The sequence below is a fragment of the Aquarana catesbeiana genome, linkage group LG06, assembly GCF_042186555.1.
Source record: "Aquarana catesbeiana isolate 2022-GZ linkage group LG06, ASM4218655v1, whole genome shotgun sequence".
Lineage (NCBI taxonomy): Eukaryota > Metazoa > Chordata > Amphibia > Anura > Ranidae > Aquarana > Aquarana catesbeiana.
In genome coordinates, this window is record NC_133329.1 from 97242719 (window position 1) to 97260139 (window position 17421).

At 42.1% G+C, this 17421-nt stretch overlaps 1 protein-coding gene across 5 annotated transcripts in view; it reads left to right on the forward strand.

The window, feature by feature from the left end:
* Positions 1-17421, forward strand: part of TRAF7 (TNF receptor associated factor 7) — a 71436-nt gene that overhangs the window by 34309 nt on the left and 19706 nt on the right. For all 5 annotated transcript variants that reach the window (XM_073636480.1, XM_073636478.1, XM_073636476.1 and 2 more), the window contains 3 exons: positions 1652-1744; positions 9122-9155; positions 16656-16839. In XM_073636480.1, the coding sequence (XP_073492581.1) occupies positions 1652-1744; positions 9122-9155; positions 16656-16839 (311 nt within the window). The remainder of the gene's footprint in view (positions 1-1651; positions 1745-9121; positions 9156-16655; positions 16840-17421) is intronic.

Consider the following 17421-nt stretch of genomic DNA (forward strand, 5'->3'; position numbering starts at 1 on the left):
CATCTCTGCTTAACAGCATGAATGGACGAATCTGCAGTGCAGGCTATTGTGTCTGACAACCGGCACCTTCGTTTGTTAGAATACCTGAACAGTGTCTACATCAACCTTCAGCTGTGTAATCTGATTATTCTAGTCCATTATAGAAACTAAGTGCCTCCAGAGTGCAGGTGCTGTTGGTTAGAGCTTACCGTACATGCTGTAGGTGGTAAGTGTAACCTGTTCATAATAAATATGTTTTACCTGATTCAATTAATACATATTTAACGCACTTCATAAATGAACCGGTTCAAAAATATTTTTAGGTTCTGATCATAATTTATATATAAAAATATATGTATGTCTATGTGTATATATGTGTGTGTGTGTATGTATGTATGTATGTATGTGTGTGTGTGTATATATATATATATATATATATATATATATATATATATATATATATATATATATATATATATAGAGGCAGCACAGTGCCTCAGTGGTTAGCACTTCCGCCTAGCAGTATTAGGGTTGCCAGTTTCAATCCCACTATACCTGCCTGTGGTTTGCATATTTTCCCTGTGCCTGCGTAGGTTTCCTCTGGGTACTCTGGTTTCCTCCCACACTACAAAGACAGGCTGGTAGGTTAATTTTTATCCTGTCAAAATTGGCCCCAATATGTGTATTTATGTGAGTTGGGGACCTTATATTGTAAGCTCCTTGAGGGCAGGGAGTGATGCGAATGTGCAATATATGGTATATGTGAAGTGCTGCAGAAACTGACAGCGCTATATAAGTACCTGTAATAAATGTTATATATAAATATACACACACACTTTCTCTTTAACCACTTGCTGACGAGCAAACAGTGATTTTAATGCTGGTCGGTGGCTTCCTAGGTACTGGGACGCTATAAGCAGCCCAGATACCACATGATCGCTGTGTGATCACGTCACCTAGTAAACAAAATTCATGAGTGGTTTTCCACTTTTTTCCATAAAGAAGCACCCTCCCTCCCACAGCCAGAGCTACCCCCTTATCTTTACCTGATATGTTACTGAGCTGGAACAGGCTTGTACATATTAAGTGCCTTTATAATAAGCCCAGGACACACTAGGTAGTGAAGCCAGGGTCAGGATGACAGCTTTGAAACATTCATATTAATAAACAAGTCAGCAAGTTCCTCCTGTACAATTCAGCATTTGGCATCTGCATGGTTGCAAGTTGAATTATATGCTGACCTTTTGTGTTTCCCAAAAAGATCCCGAGGGTTTCGGTGTTCCCATTAGAATCGCCAGTGCACTCAACTTTTATGGAAGCTACAAAGCCAAATAATGGTGTGTTGCTCCATCTATAGATACTTCATAATGAAGAATATTCAGATGAAAAGTCCAGCAGGAAATGTCTGACATCTTTTTTTATAAAACAAACACTAGATATTACCATCTAAGTCCCAGGCCATGTCACGGGTTGCTGGTGTTTCAACCTACTATTGGCTTCATAAAATTCAAATATTACATTATGTAGGGTTAGTTTTTAACACCCATGAGCAGATGAGTGTTCCCCTGCAGGGAGGGTATATGTATGAAGGCGAATGATGTCACTGATTTCAGGATGTCTGCTCAGTGGTATGTCATTGTCTCATAGCCTCTTGTGTTCTGGTTCCTTGCAGGACCCGCTAGTGTTTGCAGAGCAGTCCTCCGTGAAGCTGTGCTGTCAGCTGTGCTGTAGTGTCTTCAAAGATCCCGTCATTACCACCTGTGGGGTAAGTAGAATTCATTGTGCTCCTTGGCTTCATTGTCATACATCTTAACATACAGAGTTCATTTTTAGTTGCATTATAATACTAGCTACAGTGCCTTGAAAAAGTATTTATACCCCCTTGATATTTTCCACATTTTGTCATGTTACAACCAAAAACGTAAATGTATTTTATTGGGATTTTATGTGATAGAACAACACAAAGTGGCACATAATTGTGAAGCAGAATGAAAAGGATAAATGATTTTCAACATTTTTTACAAATAAATATGTAAAAAATGTGGCGTGCGTTTGTATGCAGCCCCCTTTACTCTGATAAAATATAGTGGAACCAATTGCCTTCAGAAGGCAATTAATAAATAGAGTCCACCTGTGTGTAATTTAATCTCAGTATAAATACAGCTGTTCTGTAAAGACCTCAGAGGTTTGTTATAGAACCTTAGTGAACAAACAGCATCATGAAGGCAAATGAACACACCAGACAGGTCAGGGATAAAGTTGTAGAGAAGTTTAAAGCAGTGTTAGGTTAAAAAAAAAATACCCCAAGCTTTGAACATCTCACGGAGCACTGTTCAATCCATCATCCGAAAATGGAAAGAGTATGGCACAATTGCAAACCTACTAAGACATGGCCGTCCACCTAAACTGACAGGCCAGGCAAAGAGAGCATTAATGTAATAAAAATATTCCTGCGCTACCCAATTGGAAAAAGAAAAGAAAACAAAAACTCAGAAAAATAGTAAAAACGCACGTATGCGACTCAGAAAAATAGTAAAATAGTAAAAACGCACGTATGCGACTGGACAGCTGCATGCACCGAAGCAAGGGTCAGACATAAGCCCAAAATCAAACTGAGGTATAGGGGGGGAGGTGCTGCGCTAACCAGAAGAAAGCTGTAAATCTGTCTGTGGTCAATTAATAAAATGGCATAATAAATCGCATAAATAAGTGTTGACACTAAAAAACATTCAAGTCTTAATAATCAGAATCATGTGTATGTGAAAAAAAGTGCATAAAAAATCCTTTTCAATTGGTATATTCTAAATAACAAAAAAATTGCATGTTAAAAACGTTATGTTTTATGCGATTTAACATGCGATTTTTTTGTTATTTAGTATATACCAATTGAAAAGGATTTTTTATGCACTTTTTTTCACATACACATGATGCTGATTATTAAGACTTGAATGTTTTTTAGTGTCAACACTTATTTATGCGATTTATTATGCGATTTTATGTCATTTTATTAATTGACCACAGACAGAGATTTACAGCTTTCTTCTGGTTAGCGCAGCACCTCCCCCCCTATACCTCAAAGAGAGCATTAATCAGAGAAGCAGCCAAGAGGCACATGGAAAGTCATAAGAAGTCCTGTTTGCAGTTTGCAAGAAGCCATGTGGGGGACACGGCAAACATGTTGAAGAAGGTGCTCTGGTCAGATGAGACCAAAGTTGAACTTTTTGAGCTAAAAGCAAAACGCAGTGTGTGGCGGAAAACTAACACTGCACATCACCCTGAACACACCATCCCCACCGTGAAACATGAAAAAAGCAGCATCGTGTTGTAGAAATGCTTTTCTTCAGCAGGAACAGGGAAGCTGGCCAGCGTTGATGGGAAGATGGATGGAGCCAAATACAGCGTAATCTTAGAAGAAAACCTGTTAGAGTCTGCAAAAGACTTGAGACTGGGGCGAAGGTTCACCTTCCAGCAAGACAACGACCCTAACCATACAGCCAGAGCTACAATGGAATGGTTTAGATCAAAGCATGTTAATGTGTTACAATGGCCCAGTCAAAGTCCAGACTAAATACAATTGAGAAGCTGTGGCAAGACTTGAAAATTGCTGTTCACAGACGCTCTCCATCCAATCTGACAGAGCTTGAGCTATTTTGCAAAGAATGGGCAAAAATGTCACTCTCTCTAGATGTACAAAGCTGGTAGAGACATCCCCAAAAAGACTTGCAGCTGTAATTGCAGAGAAAGGTGGTTCTACAAAGTATTGACTCGGGGGCTGAATACAAATGTACCCCACACTTTTCACATATTTATTTGTAAAAAATCTTTAAAACCATTTATAATTTTCCTTCCACTTCACAATTATGTGCCACTTTGTGTTGGTCTATCACATAAAATCCCAATACTTTAAATTCAACCTTTTAAAAAAATTATTTATTTTTACACTGTCTTTAATATTTTTTTCTAGTCACTTTTATTACTGTCAGAAGGAAAGTAAACATCCCTTGTGACAGCAATAGGCATGTGACAGGTACTCTTTATGGAGAGATCTAGAGATCTGGGGTCTATAAGACCCCACATTCCTCCTCTGCCCTTAAACGCATTTTAATCACACCAAGAGCGGTGTGATCGAATGCTTTTAATTTTTAAAAATGGCGCCATTTACATCTGGGTAAACTGGAAGTAATGTATGGTCATTGCTTCCGGGTTACTATATCACAGAGCTGAACTAAGCCAATCCAGTCTTTGTTCGGTTCTGTTATCAGCGGGCGGAAGTGTCGGCTGATCGTTCGGGACTCCCAGTGGGACCTCCCTTCCCGCTGCTTGTAAAGGCAATTCAGCAGCTAGTTATCCGCTAGGATTGCTTGTACAAGAGAGCCGACTGTCGGCTCTAAACAAACGGTACCGGGATGATGCCTGCAGCTGCGGGCATCATCCTGGTATAACCACTTGAAGTCCAGTGACATACCTGGTACATGACTGGTTGGCAAGTGGTACAGATTAAAGATAGTGAATAGACTGTAATGCTGTACTAAATACACACTATGTTGTTTACATAAGCAGTGCGGCTCATTGTCCTTCGAAGGGTATGTGGTGGTTTTGTATGTCTTGTTTTGACCGAGTTTTTGAATGCCATCCATAGAGCTCATCGTCATTCAGTGATAACTGGCTGCCCTGTAATTACTTCGCTTGTACAAGCTCTCTATTTAATGGCTGTGTGTAAAATAATGCATTTTCAGAGCATCTGGGATCTTGGCAGCCTGTGTCGGGAGGACAATGATGTGGTGTTTGGCACACAGCTGTGGACATTGGCCGCACGTTGTTATGTACACCTGTAGCCACAGCTAAGTTTCCAGTTCTTCTAAATGCCTGCTGATGGCTGGGAAAATTGTTAATGTGCCGTGACCGTTACCCTTTCTCACAAAGAGAGACAATAGAAAATGATTACTAAGCTTGCAGGTTTTGTTTGTTTGTAGCAAAGGCTATGTTTAATTCAAGTGTGCCTAAAGCAGAACTCCAACAAAGCGGTGGAGGACACATTTGGCACAGGTATATACACACTGTTTTTCCTTTCTTTTGTGATTCTGTTCAGCCAGCCCTGTGATTCACACACCAGAGCTACTTTCTTCCAAACTGCTTTCCTCCCATTTTCTATAAATAAATGAGCATCACCCCACTAGTGAGATTTCAGTTCTTTTGCCTAAACAACTCCCAGTGCCTGAAAAATGTTAGGATGACAGCACTGAGGCTATCGGGCCATACAACACAATTTCTGGTGTGCAGGTGATTATAGTAGATTATTTAGTAGTGACCTGTTGTGTACTACTTGGCATAAGTTTGAATTGCATTTTTTTGCAATTCTAAGAAAACCTTTTTAAATTTCTACATAGGGCAACACAGAGTTGTAAATATAGAATGTAAAGAATAAGTTCACCTTTCGAACATTTCGAACCCCCATTGTTAGGGTCGAACATGTAACATGTTGCAAGCATCTGCAAGCGCTTCATTCCTAGCCCCCCTCCCCCATGTGACAGCGTATAGGGCGTCCTCTCTCTGCAGTCACTGTCACAATTTGAAAACAGCATGGCCGTGCAGGGCTCCGCCCACACATCCGTGTCATTCATTCACTGTTTTCTCTGAATAAAAGCCTTCAAGTACCATCAGCCATTGCGGCAGACAGCTTGTAGTTCTCAATGAACTAGGAGGGTGCTGTTGAGAACTCTAGTAGTTCATTGATTCTTCCTGCTCTCAGGACAGACTCCATTCACCTTAATGTGTCTCCAGAGTTGCAGGCTTCCCAGTGAGACTTTTGGAGCAACTTTTGCTGCGAGTTTGATCAGAATTTACATTCTCTGGACCAAAATTGCACCAAAGTAGTGCGGGCACCTTTTCAAAGTTGCTTTGATTTGAACGGGTGCCTTTGAAAAGAATGGGCTGTGATTTGTCATGTGACTTTGACGTTCAAAGTCGCATGGCGAGTTGCACAAGTGTGATTGGAGCCTAACTGTCTGCCCGTACAAGGTATAAGAAGACAGCTGTGCTGAGAGTCTGCAGGAGCCTGAGATTGCACCCATGATCTGCTGATTGCGGGTGTAATACTCTGCTGGCTCCTTGGGAAAGAAAAATAATAAAATCACATTTTTTTTACCTGCAAAAAATCTGCATTTATTTATTTAGTTTTTTTAAAGGTCAACTTTAACAGTCTGTGGCAGCAGATAAAATATTACATGGGTCATCATTCACTTAAGCAGTAAAATGTGCTGTGATGATGTGCATCGCTGCCATTCACAGTGCCCAGATTTCAGTGAGTCAATGCACTGACACAGATCTCTACTTTAAAGTAAAGATAGTGTAAAGGTAGGCGCTACTTCTTAAATAATATAAATGAAAAGAAATGTGAATAAAATGCAAATTATCAATATAAACAATCAAGTAAACAACAAAATTACAATTTAAGCCATTCCTGTGACAGATGGAAAGTCAGCTCAGATTGGCTGCTCTGGACTGGACCACCAATAAATAGGTCGAACAGTGCAGCCAATAGATTTTCAAGCAAAGTAGCCAATCCCGAGTACCCCTGGTAATGATTGGGCAGTGTTAGGGCCAGTGTGGACGGGCTTTAGGCTTGATGACATCAGTTTAAGATGCTCCAGAATCATTGAACATTCAGAATTCATTGAAAAGCGAATATTATAGCTGTGATTTTTTTTTTTTTTTTGGCCAGTGCAATAAATGACAGCAGGTTCTCGTTTTTTGCTCAAAGGGTTAATCATGTGTGAGCGACACTGAAGTGTGGCTCCTTTGCAGAGGAAGGAGTGGATTGTAACTGTACATGACAGCTAGGTCAGTGGGAAGCCCTTCTCCGGAAACCCATGAGCAATGCCGGCCAAGTCATGGAAAGTACTATGACAGGAAGCTGTAGGGCTCTTGCCCAGTAATGTTGCTCAAGAGCCGGCACCCTGCAGCTGTTCTCTTCAGGAAGGGGGCTGGGAGTCTACTTTCTATCAAGGCCAAGGCTCAGGGGATGTGCTGACCTATACTGATCACAGAGCTCAGTGAAAGTATGGAATAATCAGCCAAGAATGAGATATTGGACTCTGCTGCAAAGATTTAAAACATTGTTTCTAAAATTCAAAGATAAACACTGAGATTGCACAACAGATTATAACTTCGTATTCTCAGAAGGGAAAGGAACAGAAGAAAAAACAGAACTAAAAGAGGAATGTTTCTTATGCTTAGCAGGAATTGTGAGAAATGAGAGAGACCTGCTTAAGTGCTTGAACTCTGTTGAGCCATCTGTGAGCTCCAGAGATCTCACACACTTGCTTGTTGGCATTTAAAGCTCAAATCTAGACACATATAAAGGCACATATTAATTTGGCTCTGTATTAATTTATACATCCTAAAATGTACTTTAAATGCACACAGTGTCAGCATCTGGTTTGGGGTCACCCTCCTGCATTCCTTATACAGCAGATTGGGGTTGAGAAAAGCAGCACAGGGAGCCAATCAGTTGTGCTGCAGAGGAAGGACCCCTTGCCTGCTGCTTTTTAGACCTCGTTCACACAGGGCATATCAATGCATACTCCATGTGGAGGGCCGTGTTATCTACACAGGAATGCACAGGTGTTCTGTGCATCACTGTGCAGGCAGTCCCATTGATGTCAGTTGGGATGCCGTGGCTGTATGGACACAGTTGCTGCTCCCAATTTGAAATCTGTGCAGGTGCATGTCCCCGAACGCAGACAGTGTGCGCTCAGGACCATGCACCCACACAGATGTCATATTGGGAACAACGGCTGTGTCCCCGCAGCTGCTGCTTCTCAGTAGACATGATCGGGACTGCCTGCATAGGGGTGCACGGAACACCTGTGCATCCCTGTGTGGGTAAACACAGCCCTCACATGGAGTACGCATTAATGTGCCCCATGTGAATGAGGCTTTGGGAAACATTGCTGAATGCTAATGTTATCCTTAGATACATTAGCAATTCCTACACTATAGCACTTGACGAAGAGAGCGATTCAAATTGCAAGAATGGTACTTTTTGGGAACTGTGAGATCATCTCCAAATTCCAGGTTAAAAGCCGGTATGAATTCTGCAATTAACAAGCAGACTATCCCATAATATATATATACTACATTATTAAAAGGTAAAATCCAATAAGGCAGAAAAGCTTCCAAATAACCAATATATCAGAGGGATACACCTGACAAATCTGTCTTGAGCCATGATGTGGGTGTGTGATTCAGTGTCAGCCTGTGATGTCACTGGCTAAGTACATGTCTGCTTGTCAAGAGTCTCCTGTGTATCCCAGAGAACATTAAAGGGTGCAATCTGACCACATTATTACAGATCTGCTTCAGAGCCTAGCATGGTCACAACCAAACAGGAAGTCCTTCAATGAGTTGGGGACTCCCAGGATCACCAGGTGTTTGCAAAACTTTTATAGATAAAAGGATGTTAAATGTTATGAGGGATGGAGGAGAGCAGCCCCACCCTTTAAATTTTAATTGCACACACTTCAACAGCCAGATGCTCAATAAAAGATACTATAAAAAGATCATTGGATATTTTTCATTTGGCCAGCCCCTTTTCATAGCCGGGCAAATATAGTATTAACTGAGGATCTCTATTGCTTTAGGTAGTGACAGCCCTCTTGAGGCAGTTCAGTGCAAGAAAAAAAATTGCAATTTTAAGGAACCCCGTAGATTATTATTATTATTTTTTTTTTCACTTAACCACCGGTTAAAATAAAAAAAAAAAAAATACTGAGCCGAATCCTCCCCACTGTGTCTTTGCATTCTGACGGCGGGGAGATTTCCCCACTATCAGAATACACTGATCATCACTGCAGCCAACTTGCAGCGTTGGTCGAGCAGCTAAAATTCAACAGGTTTGTTGAACAGAAGTTGGTGGGTAGATCAACTTCTGTTCAACCACAGTGGCCAAACATGGAGTGAAATTCTGCCAGTCCCTGCTGAACTGTCCAAATTTTGATCCGTGTATGGCCAGCTTAAGTAAGAAATATCTTAGATAAGCAAAAGATGTATAAAAACTTGCATGTGTCTTCCTTTCTTCCCATTATTATTGTATGGTTAAAGGATGCTTTTATTTGACAATCCTGTCCTCTCTTCTCTACAGCACACGTTTTGCAGGAGGTGTGCCCTGACCTCTGGTAAGTAATACTTTACTACCCTTTGTTTGGAATACTGTTCTTCAGAATTGCTGCTTTTATTACTGAAGGATAAGAACCAAAATAATTTTATTTCCTGAAGAGATGTCAGTTGTTTTGGCACTGGTTTAAAGTGTGTGTGTGTGTGTGTGTGTGTGTGTGGGGGGGGGGGTCATATATGTCAGGTCACCTCTGTGACATAGGAGGCTTGTTCAGCTTCCTTGGTATGCAAAGACATTTTGAAAGCAATGTTGGAAATACAGAAAGCATCAGCCAGTGGTCTGTTTGTTCCTCCCCACAGAACAGCTGAGTAGAATTGTTTACTACAGTTATTAACCTGAAAGCGGACAACCCTTTTAACCAGTTAAACTGGGTATACACGTTCATTTTGGGTTGAATTAAAACAAAAAACCCACAGATCCCCACATCAGCACAATTGACGATTGATGTTGTCTGTTTTTTCCTCCCCACAGAACAGCTGAGCAAAGAGGGTCCTATGTTGGGCAATCCCTTCTGTTCTGCATTACCCCCCTCCCCCCCAAGAATATATTGATGAGCACTGTAGCCATTGGCTGAAAGCACAAACGAATAGATACCCCTGCGCACACCATTATACAAACCAAATAGAGTGCTGCTGCTAAATCTAAGAGTGTACCACTCACTCACAAGTATTAAAATATTCAAGACCAATAGTGGTTTAGCGCTACACCTGCATACAGGCACACATATATATTTGTGAATTTACAAGTCTATCAAGTGTATGATAACATCATCATATAATACCACAATTCCGAAAAAAGTGAAAAAATAAAAGTAAAAAATATAGATTATAAAAAAGTCCACATGAATGTGCTTCTCCACCAGCAACTAAAATTCTCTGAAACTTGTTTATTCTTAAAGCGGAGCTCCACATAAATGCTGTAGCTGCTGACTTTTAATTTTAGGACACTGACCTGTCCAGGGATCCAGCGATGTCCTCACGCAAAACGATTTTTCAATCGGCTCTCAGGTGCTGCTTCTGCCGCAATCTCGACTAAGATATTCTTGACTCCCGGCTTCACAGCCTGTTCCCTACTGCGCGTGCACAAAGCGCTCTGTGCTTTATAAGTGGCGGGGGGGAGGGGGCTGAGCATCCGGCTGAGTTCGCTGCGGAAAACTCAACCGGAAGTGGGAGTGGGTACCTGTCAAAACCAGGTACCTGCTCCTCGCTCCCCCCGAAAGGTGCCAAATGTGGCAGTGGAGGCGGCAGAGAAGCGGAGCTTCTCCTTTTGGGTGGAGCTCCACTTTAAATGTTCTTCACACCATGTGTAACCACCACCATTGGCTGCTCACCTCCTATATTGACCTATAGGTAATAGGTCTAAAACGCTTGTCCCTTTAAGGGTAATATATAGATATGGTCTGATCCTCCTCTATCTCCTCCTGGTCTGTTTCCATCATACAATGACTCTCAACAATATCACAATCGGAAGCTCAGAAATAATACATATTGGACCATCATAGCACTTTCCACAAAAACAACCGTGTTTATTAAAAGAATTATATATAATAAACTAACATTTGAAAGTGCACTAGAGGTTGGTGCACCACAGACAATTTTCATGTGTGTTGGAAAATCACCAAGCAGAGCAACACTACTGAAGGCTGCATCTTGTGGATAGAAAGTCGGGAGCTGTCCCCTTCAAGCCACAAGATCCTTCCAAGGCTTGTTAGTGTGACACACAGATGGCACACGTTTTTACCAAGCGTTTTTTACAGAGTGTTTAATTTGTTATTCATTTGCCAATTTTTTTAAATAATTCATGAATTGTATTGGCTTTGGTTGTTTTATGGTGGCAATGATGGGAGATCCCACTCTTTATTAGTTCTGCCCATAGTCTTAACAGTATTTAATTGATGGTTTCCCTTAATCCTGTGACTTGCTAAAGCGCATGCGTATGAAACTTGTCATCATTGCAACCCCAGGGCTTGTGGTCCACTCCAGCCCTCCCTCTCTTCCATCTCCGACGCGCCGCACGCCTCTCCCGGTCCTTTGGCTCGGCATCTGCACTACTGTAGATGTTGTCATCTCTCCCTCTAGTCCGCTCGGATTGAACCAGTGGCAGCATCCAGGTCCCATACTGCCTCCAAGGTAAGCCCTTATCTGTGGATAGCTCTACAGAAGGAGACTTTTGTATGGACCTTTTTTTGTTATGGTCTGTTTCTGCTTTTTTCTAGGCCAAACCGGTAAAGAAGAAGTGTGGGAACTGTAGGGCCAGGTTTTCTGATAGTTATAAAAAACTATTTTGTGAGGATTGTATTCCATCCAGAGCTAGTTCAGAGGCTTCCTCTTTTAAGGAGTTAATGTCTTCTATGAAGGTAGTAGTGGCCTCCTTTCGGTCCTTAAGTGACAGGTGTATAGGGGTCTACAGGGGCGGAAGAATAGAGCTTTTCTTGTACACCAGTCACTTAAAGACATGATTCTTTCTGAGTGGAAAGAACCTGAAAAAAGGTTGTTCCAGTCTAAAGGACACAAAAGAAGGTTTCCTTTTCAGTCTGAATTTGAGGAAGTTTTCTTTAAGTGTCCTAGATTAGATGCCCCTATGCCGACTCATTGCTACGTAAGGCCTGGGATACTTAGTTTTTTTCTTTGGGTCCAGTGGTAGTATCCACCTGTGTGGCTAGGAATTTAGACATATGGGTTCAGCGTCTGGATGATCTTCTTTCATCCGACACCTCCAAAGAGGAGATTAGGGAGTCTCTCCCGCTTATTGCCAACTCGGTTGCCTTTTTTTACTGATGCAGCAGCAGATTCCGTGAAATCTGCAGCCAGGTCTTCTGCCCTCATTAATTCGGCTAGATGAGCTATCTGGCTTAAATCTTGGGAAGGTGATCTTACCTCCAAGAATAAACTATGCGGCATACCCTTTGAAGGCAAGCTCTTGTTCGGTTCCTCCTGGGTGGAGGTCCTAGCTAGTTCCTTTGAGAAGAGTAAATGGTTCCCTTCTTCCCAAAGGAATAAGCCCCAGAATAAGAGGCCTTTTCACGGCTTCCAAAACAAAGTTAATTTTAAACAGGCTAACAGGCAACAGGCAAAGAAAAAGTGGTCTTTTAACAAAGACAAGCAGAAAGGGGAGGCTTTCTTTGCTCCTTCAGCCCCTTCCAAAAATCCCCAGTGACACCAAGATAGGGATAGGGGGAAGGTTGTCCCATTTCGTCAAAGAATGGGCAGAAATTTCTGACAATTCCTTTATTCTTCAGACATTGGAAAAGGGTTACAGGTTGGAATTCAAGAGTCTTTCCCCCCCCAGAGATTTTTTCTTACCCACCTGCCGAGAGACCAAGAGAGACGGCAAGCTATGATGAATCTGATTTCTGTGTGGGAAACAGAGGGAGTTATTTCTCTTGTCCCAGAAATTCAAAAGTTCCGGAGATTTTATTCTCGCGTCTTTCTGGTCAAGAAAGCATCCAGCGGCTTTCGTAGGGTCATCAGAGATTCATAGTCTACAGACGTTTTCGGATGGAGAACATTTATTCTGTAAGGAATCTGTTGTTACCAGGGGTCTTCATGCTTACCCTGGATCTTCAGGACGCTTATCCTCATGTGCCAATCTGCCAAAGTCACCGAAGATTCCTCAAGTTTGCGGTTCTCATGGAGAACGGGCCAAGTCATTGGCAGTTCAATGCCCTTCCTTTTGGTCTCTCGGCAGCACCCAGGATTTTTACCAAAATCATGGCCGAGGTTATGGCCTTTTTGACTCTCCAGATGGAGAGTCAACCAGCGAAAGTCTTGCCTGGTGCCCTCCCAGAGCAAACTTTTCCTAGGTTATCTAATAGACTCTGCAGTCCAGGAAATTTTGCTTCCCGAAGAGAAGATTTTGAAAATTCTTCTCTCCGTGCAGGTCTTCAAGTTGCTCCCACAGACCTCCCTTTGGCGGATCATGCAGTTATTAGGGTTAATGACAGCGGCCATCCCAGAAGTGCCCAACTACACTCCAGGCCGCTCCTCAAATTTCAGGGAGCTTCTAGCTGTGGGGAAAGCTCTTATGTCCCTGGAAGAGAAGGTCTATTTCGAAAGACCTATTAATTTTCTCAGACAATGCCATACCTGTGGCGTACCTGAACAAGCAAGGGGTCACTCGCTCAAAGTCGCTTCTAACATTAACACAGCAGATTCTGTCCTGGGTAGAGATCAAGGTCACTTCAATCAGGGCAGTCCACATCAGGGGATCAGAGAATGTGCTGGCGGACTATCTGAGCATGGTGAGCATCAGTTCCAGTGGTTGGGAACTACATCAAGGCACATTCCAGGAGGTTGTGCTGAGATGGGGTCTTCCCACAGGGGATCTTTTTGCCTTCAGTCTCCACCCAAAACTGCTGGCGTTCTTCCCACTGGAGAGCGAGACGGAGTCCTTGGGGATGGATGCTCTCTCCTTCTTCTCGTGGGATTTCACTTTGGCCTACACCTTCCCTCCTTTTCATCTCTTACCTCTAGTAGTTCGGAAAATTATTCAGGACCGGGCAGAAGTTGTTCTGATTGCTCCCTGGTTTTCCTCTCTGAAGGCCCTCTCTGTAGATCCTCCCTGACACCTACCAGTTCGGAAGGATCTGCTCCATCAGGGACTGGTGTTGCATCCAAACCCTCAGACCTTCCATTTGACGGCCTGAAGGCTGAGCAGCGCATCCTACAGCTGAGGGGGTGTTCAGAGAGGGTTATTCCAGCTATCCTGGACAGCCGTAAGTTAGTCACAAGAAGGATCTATCCATGGGAACGTTTGGAAAACTTTTGTTTCCTGGCAAAGGAAAGCCGGTTTAGATTCTTTTTCGACTCCTTGTGTATTGGATTTTGTGCAGAGGGCAGTAGAAAAAGGTCTCTCTGTCAGCACCCTTAGGGTTCAGATCTCGGCCTTATCTTTATTTGCAGAAAGAAGACTAGCGGAAGATCCTTTAGTTAGCAGGTTCCTTTCAGACAGATCTAGACATACTCCCAGGGTCATCAAACATATTCCTCCCTGGGATCTGTCGTTAGTATTGAATGCGCTGACAAGGGCTCCTTTTGAGCCTTTGCATGAGGCTTCCCTGAAATGTATTTCTTTGTAGCTTTCATTCCTTTTGGCTATGACGTCAGGGAGAAGGATTTCTGATCTGGAGCCTTTCCTGTAAAGACCCCATCCTGAGGATTCTAGAGGACAAGGTAGTGATTAGGCCTGATCCTTTCTACTTACCCAAAGTTTCTTCCAGCTTTCATAGGTCCCAGGAGGTAGTCCTTCCTAGTTTCTGTACCTCTCCCAAGAATGCGGCCTTTTAGATGTAAGGAGATGTCTTTTGCCCTATCTAGAAAAGTCCAGTAGTTTTAGGAGTTCCTCCCAACTGTTGGTGTTGTTCAGTAGCCCCATGAAGGGGTCCAGTCTGCAGGGTTCCATATTGAGTTGGCCCACCCTTTGCAGCTTCAACTCTTCTGGGAAGGCTGTCCACAAGGTTTAGGAGTGTGTCTATGGGAATGTTTGACCATTCTTCCAGAAGCGCATTTGTGAGGTCAGGGACTAATGTTGGATGAGAAGGGCCTGCAGCAAAACCCAATACTTTTGGTAATATAGTATAATTATTTGTTTACCTGTATTTAGGTGCAGCGCTGATTCACTGTTGGTTTAAAATATTTTAAAGTTTGACCATTGCTGTCTGTTTCCTCCTACCTCAGAGGCACAGTCACATGCCTGGGTTTTTGCGATTCTTTCAAACCCCCTCAGTCCACATCCATTCTGTGAGTATCCTGCCAAGAAGATCCTCACATAGCAATGGAAGATTGCAGGCTCTTGGGAGCAGGAACACATGGAAGAAACAGTGGGGATTTTGCTGCAGGCCCTGAGGAAACTCAGGCTGATAGCTGCAACCTTGTCCCAGGGAAAGGTCTTACATTGACATCGCTTCAGCCCCTGGATTCAAGCTCCCTCTAAGATACTCAACATGCAGGCAGTCTTCCTACACCTCTTTCCAGTTTACAGTCACAAAGAGTGGTCATCTTTCTCTGTTAGGGAAAATTACAAGGACTTTTTAAAATCCTACACGTGGAACATTCTGGGTGGTTATTTCAATGGCTTCTGCCCTCAGGGAACACGCCCCTCCTTTACTACCTGAGCCCATTCTCCCAAAGATGTCAGGGTTATTAGGCTTTCTACAGAATCCAGCATCTGTCCTCACAAGTCACAGGACCATCATCTGTAATTCTATTCACGTTTTCAGAACCATTTTTTTGACAGGTGGCTTTTTGAGCCTCTGCTGCTTCATGCTTTGGCTACAAGGCACTGCTGCTGTCAGTTGTTTGGTCCGTTGACTCTCCTTGTTTTTCCGGGGCCTGGAGCTATTTTTGGCAATTTATTTGTCCACCCCTTGATTTAATCAATTCCTGTGTCCTGTACTTTTCGATTAAGATAATAGCAATTTTGACATATATCTCCATATCTTGGAGTACAGTATGGAAAGCAGGTTCCTCCCCTCTTTATGATCTCCTTACTGCTTGCTAAAAAAAATGGCGTGGGTGGGGTTATATATGCACTCAGCACCTAAAGGTAGTGGCCTATAACCCATGGTCTAAGAATTTATTCCTGTGTCCTATACTGCACTCCAAGATATGGAATTTACAGGTATGTTAAAATTGCTATATATTTTTTTTCTCCTTCACTGGCCTGAGCCTAGGTGCAGAAAATACAGAATACTGTCTGTAGTGGCCACAAGGGCTGCACAAGGGTTGAGCACCAGGCCCCTAATTAGTCATCCTAATTGAAGTATTCCTCTCCTGGCTCTACTTAGCTGTTTTTGTTTTTTGTTTTTTATGGAATTCTTAATTAGTATAGGTTCATTTTTTTTTTCATGTGTAACCCTTAAAATGCACTCTCACATTTTTAGAAATTACCTAAATTTTATTGCTGAATAACTTTGCCATGCTTTGTACCAGGACAAAATTTTTTTTCTAGTATGTTTTCTCATGCTTTTAAAGTATAGTAATCTTTTTAGGAAGGATTCACTATGCAGTTTGCACGGCGAGTGTTTTTCAGACATATCTGTTTTTTTTGGGGGGGGGGGGGGGGTTTTGCATTCGGACATCATATTCGCCTTATGTTTAATGTGGTGACTGGTGGACAAATCTTGTTGAATTTGAATGTGATAGGTGAATCCTTTTTTGAAAAAAATGGGCCAATGCCATGAAAATTTCGGGTTAATGGGGAAATTCCTGAGTGAACTCCCTAAAATACTGTATGCCCATCAAACATTTGCGCATCTAATCCCTTAGAAATAGACTCCATAGAGGAAAATGGTTAAGGATTTGTCAATAACACACATTTCTGTTCTTTAAACAAAGAGGTAAGCAAAACAGACAAGTAAAGAAATCTGTACACCTGGGGCTAGAAATTGCCTTCTTAGAGGTTTAATTATACTTAAAAAAATAAAAAAATTTTGTAAATACGCTTATACAAATCATGTTGTAATTGGACTGTGTTTTTTTTTTTTTTTCTTCTTTTTAATCAGAAAAGTGTCCAGTTGATAATGCCAAATTGACAGTGGTGGTGAATAACATTGCTGTTGCTGAACAAATAGGAGAACTTTTTATTCACTGTAAATACGGCTGCCGCCCTTGCGCCAATGGGAAGCCTACAACATATGAGGTGGACCCCCATGGCTGCCCCTTTACTATCAAACTAAGTGCCAGGAAGTAAGTATCACAATCTGTCTCCTTTTGTAACATTATAAGTTGGGTACCTTTTCATTAGATAAACAATACCGTGCAAAAGTCTTAAGCGGGTGTGAAAAATGCTGTAAATTAAGAATGCTTTCAGAAATGAAAGTGTTAATAGTTTTTTTTTATCAATTAACAAAATAGAAAGTAAATGAATAGAAGATAAATTAAATCAATAATAAGTGTGGCCACCGTTTGCCTTCAAAATAGCATCAATTCTTCTAGGTACACTTGCACACAGTTTTTGAAGGAACTCAGCAGGTAGGTTGTTTCAAAAATCTTGGAGAACTAACCACAGATCTCGGGTGGATGCAGACACTTATTGTATTGCTCTCCAGCCCTTCATGAACAAACTGCCTCCTGCTACAGCCAAATATTTTACATTTTGACTCATCAGTCCAGAGCACCTGCTGCCATTTTTCTGCACCCCACTGTTTTCAAGCATAGTTGAGTCGCTTAGCCTTGTTTCCATGTCCTACGCACAAAACTTAGAACCTGGGGTGCAGAAAAATAGCAGCAAGTGCTCTGGACAGAGTCAAAATGTGAAATATTTGGCTG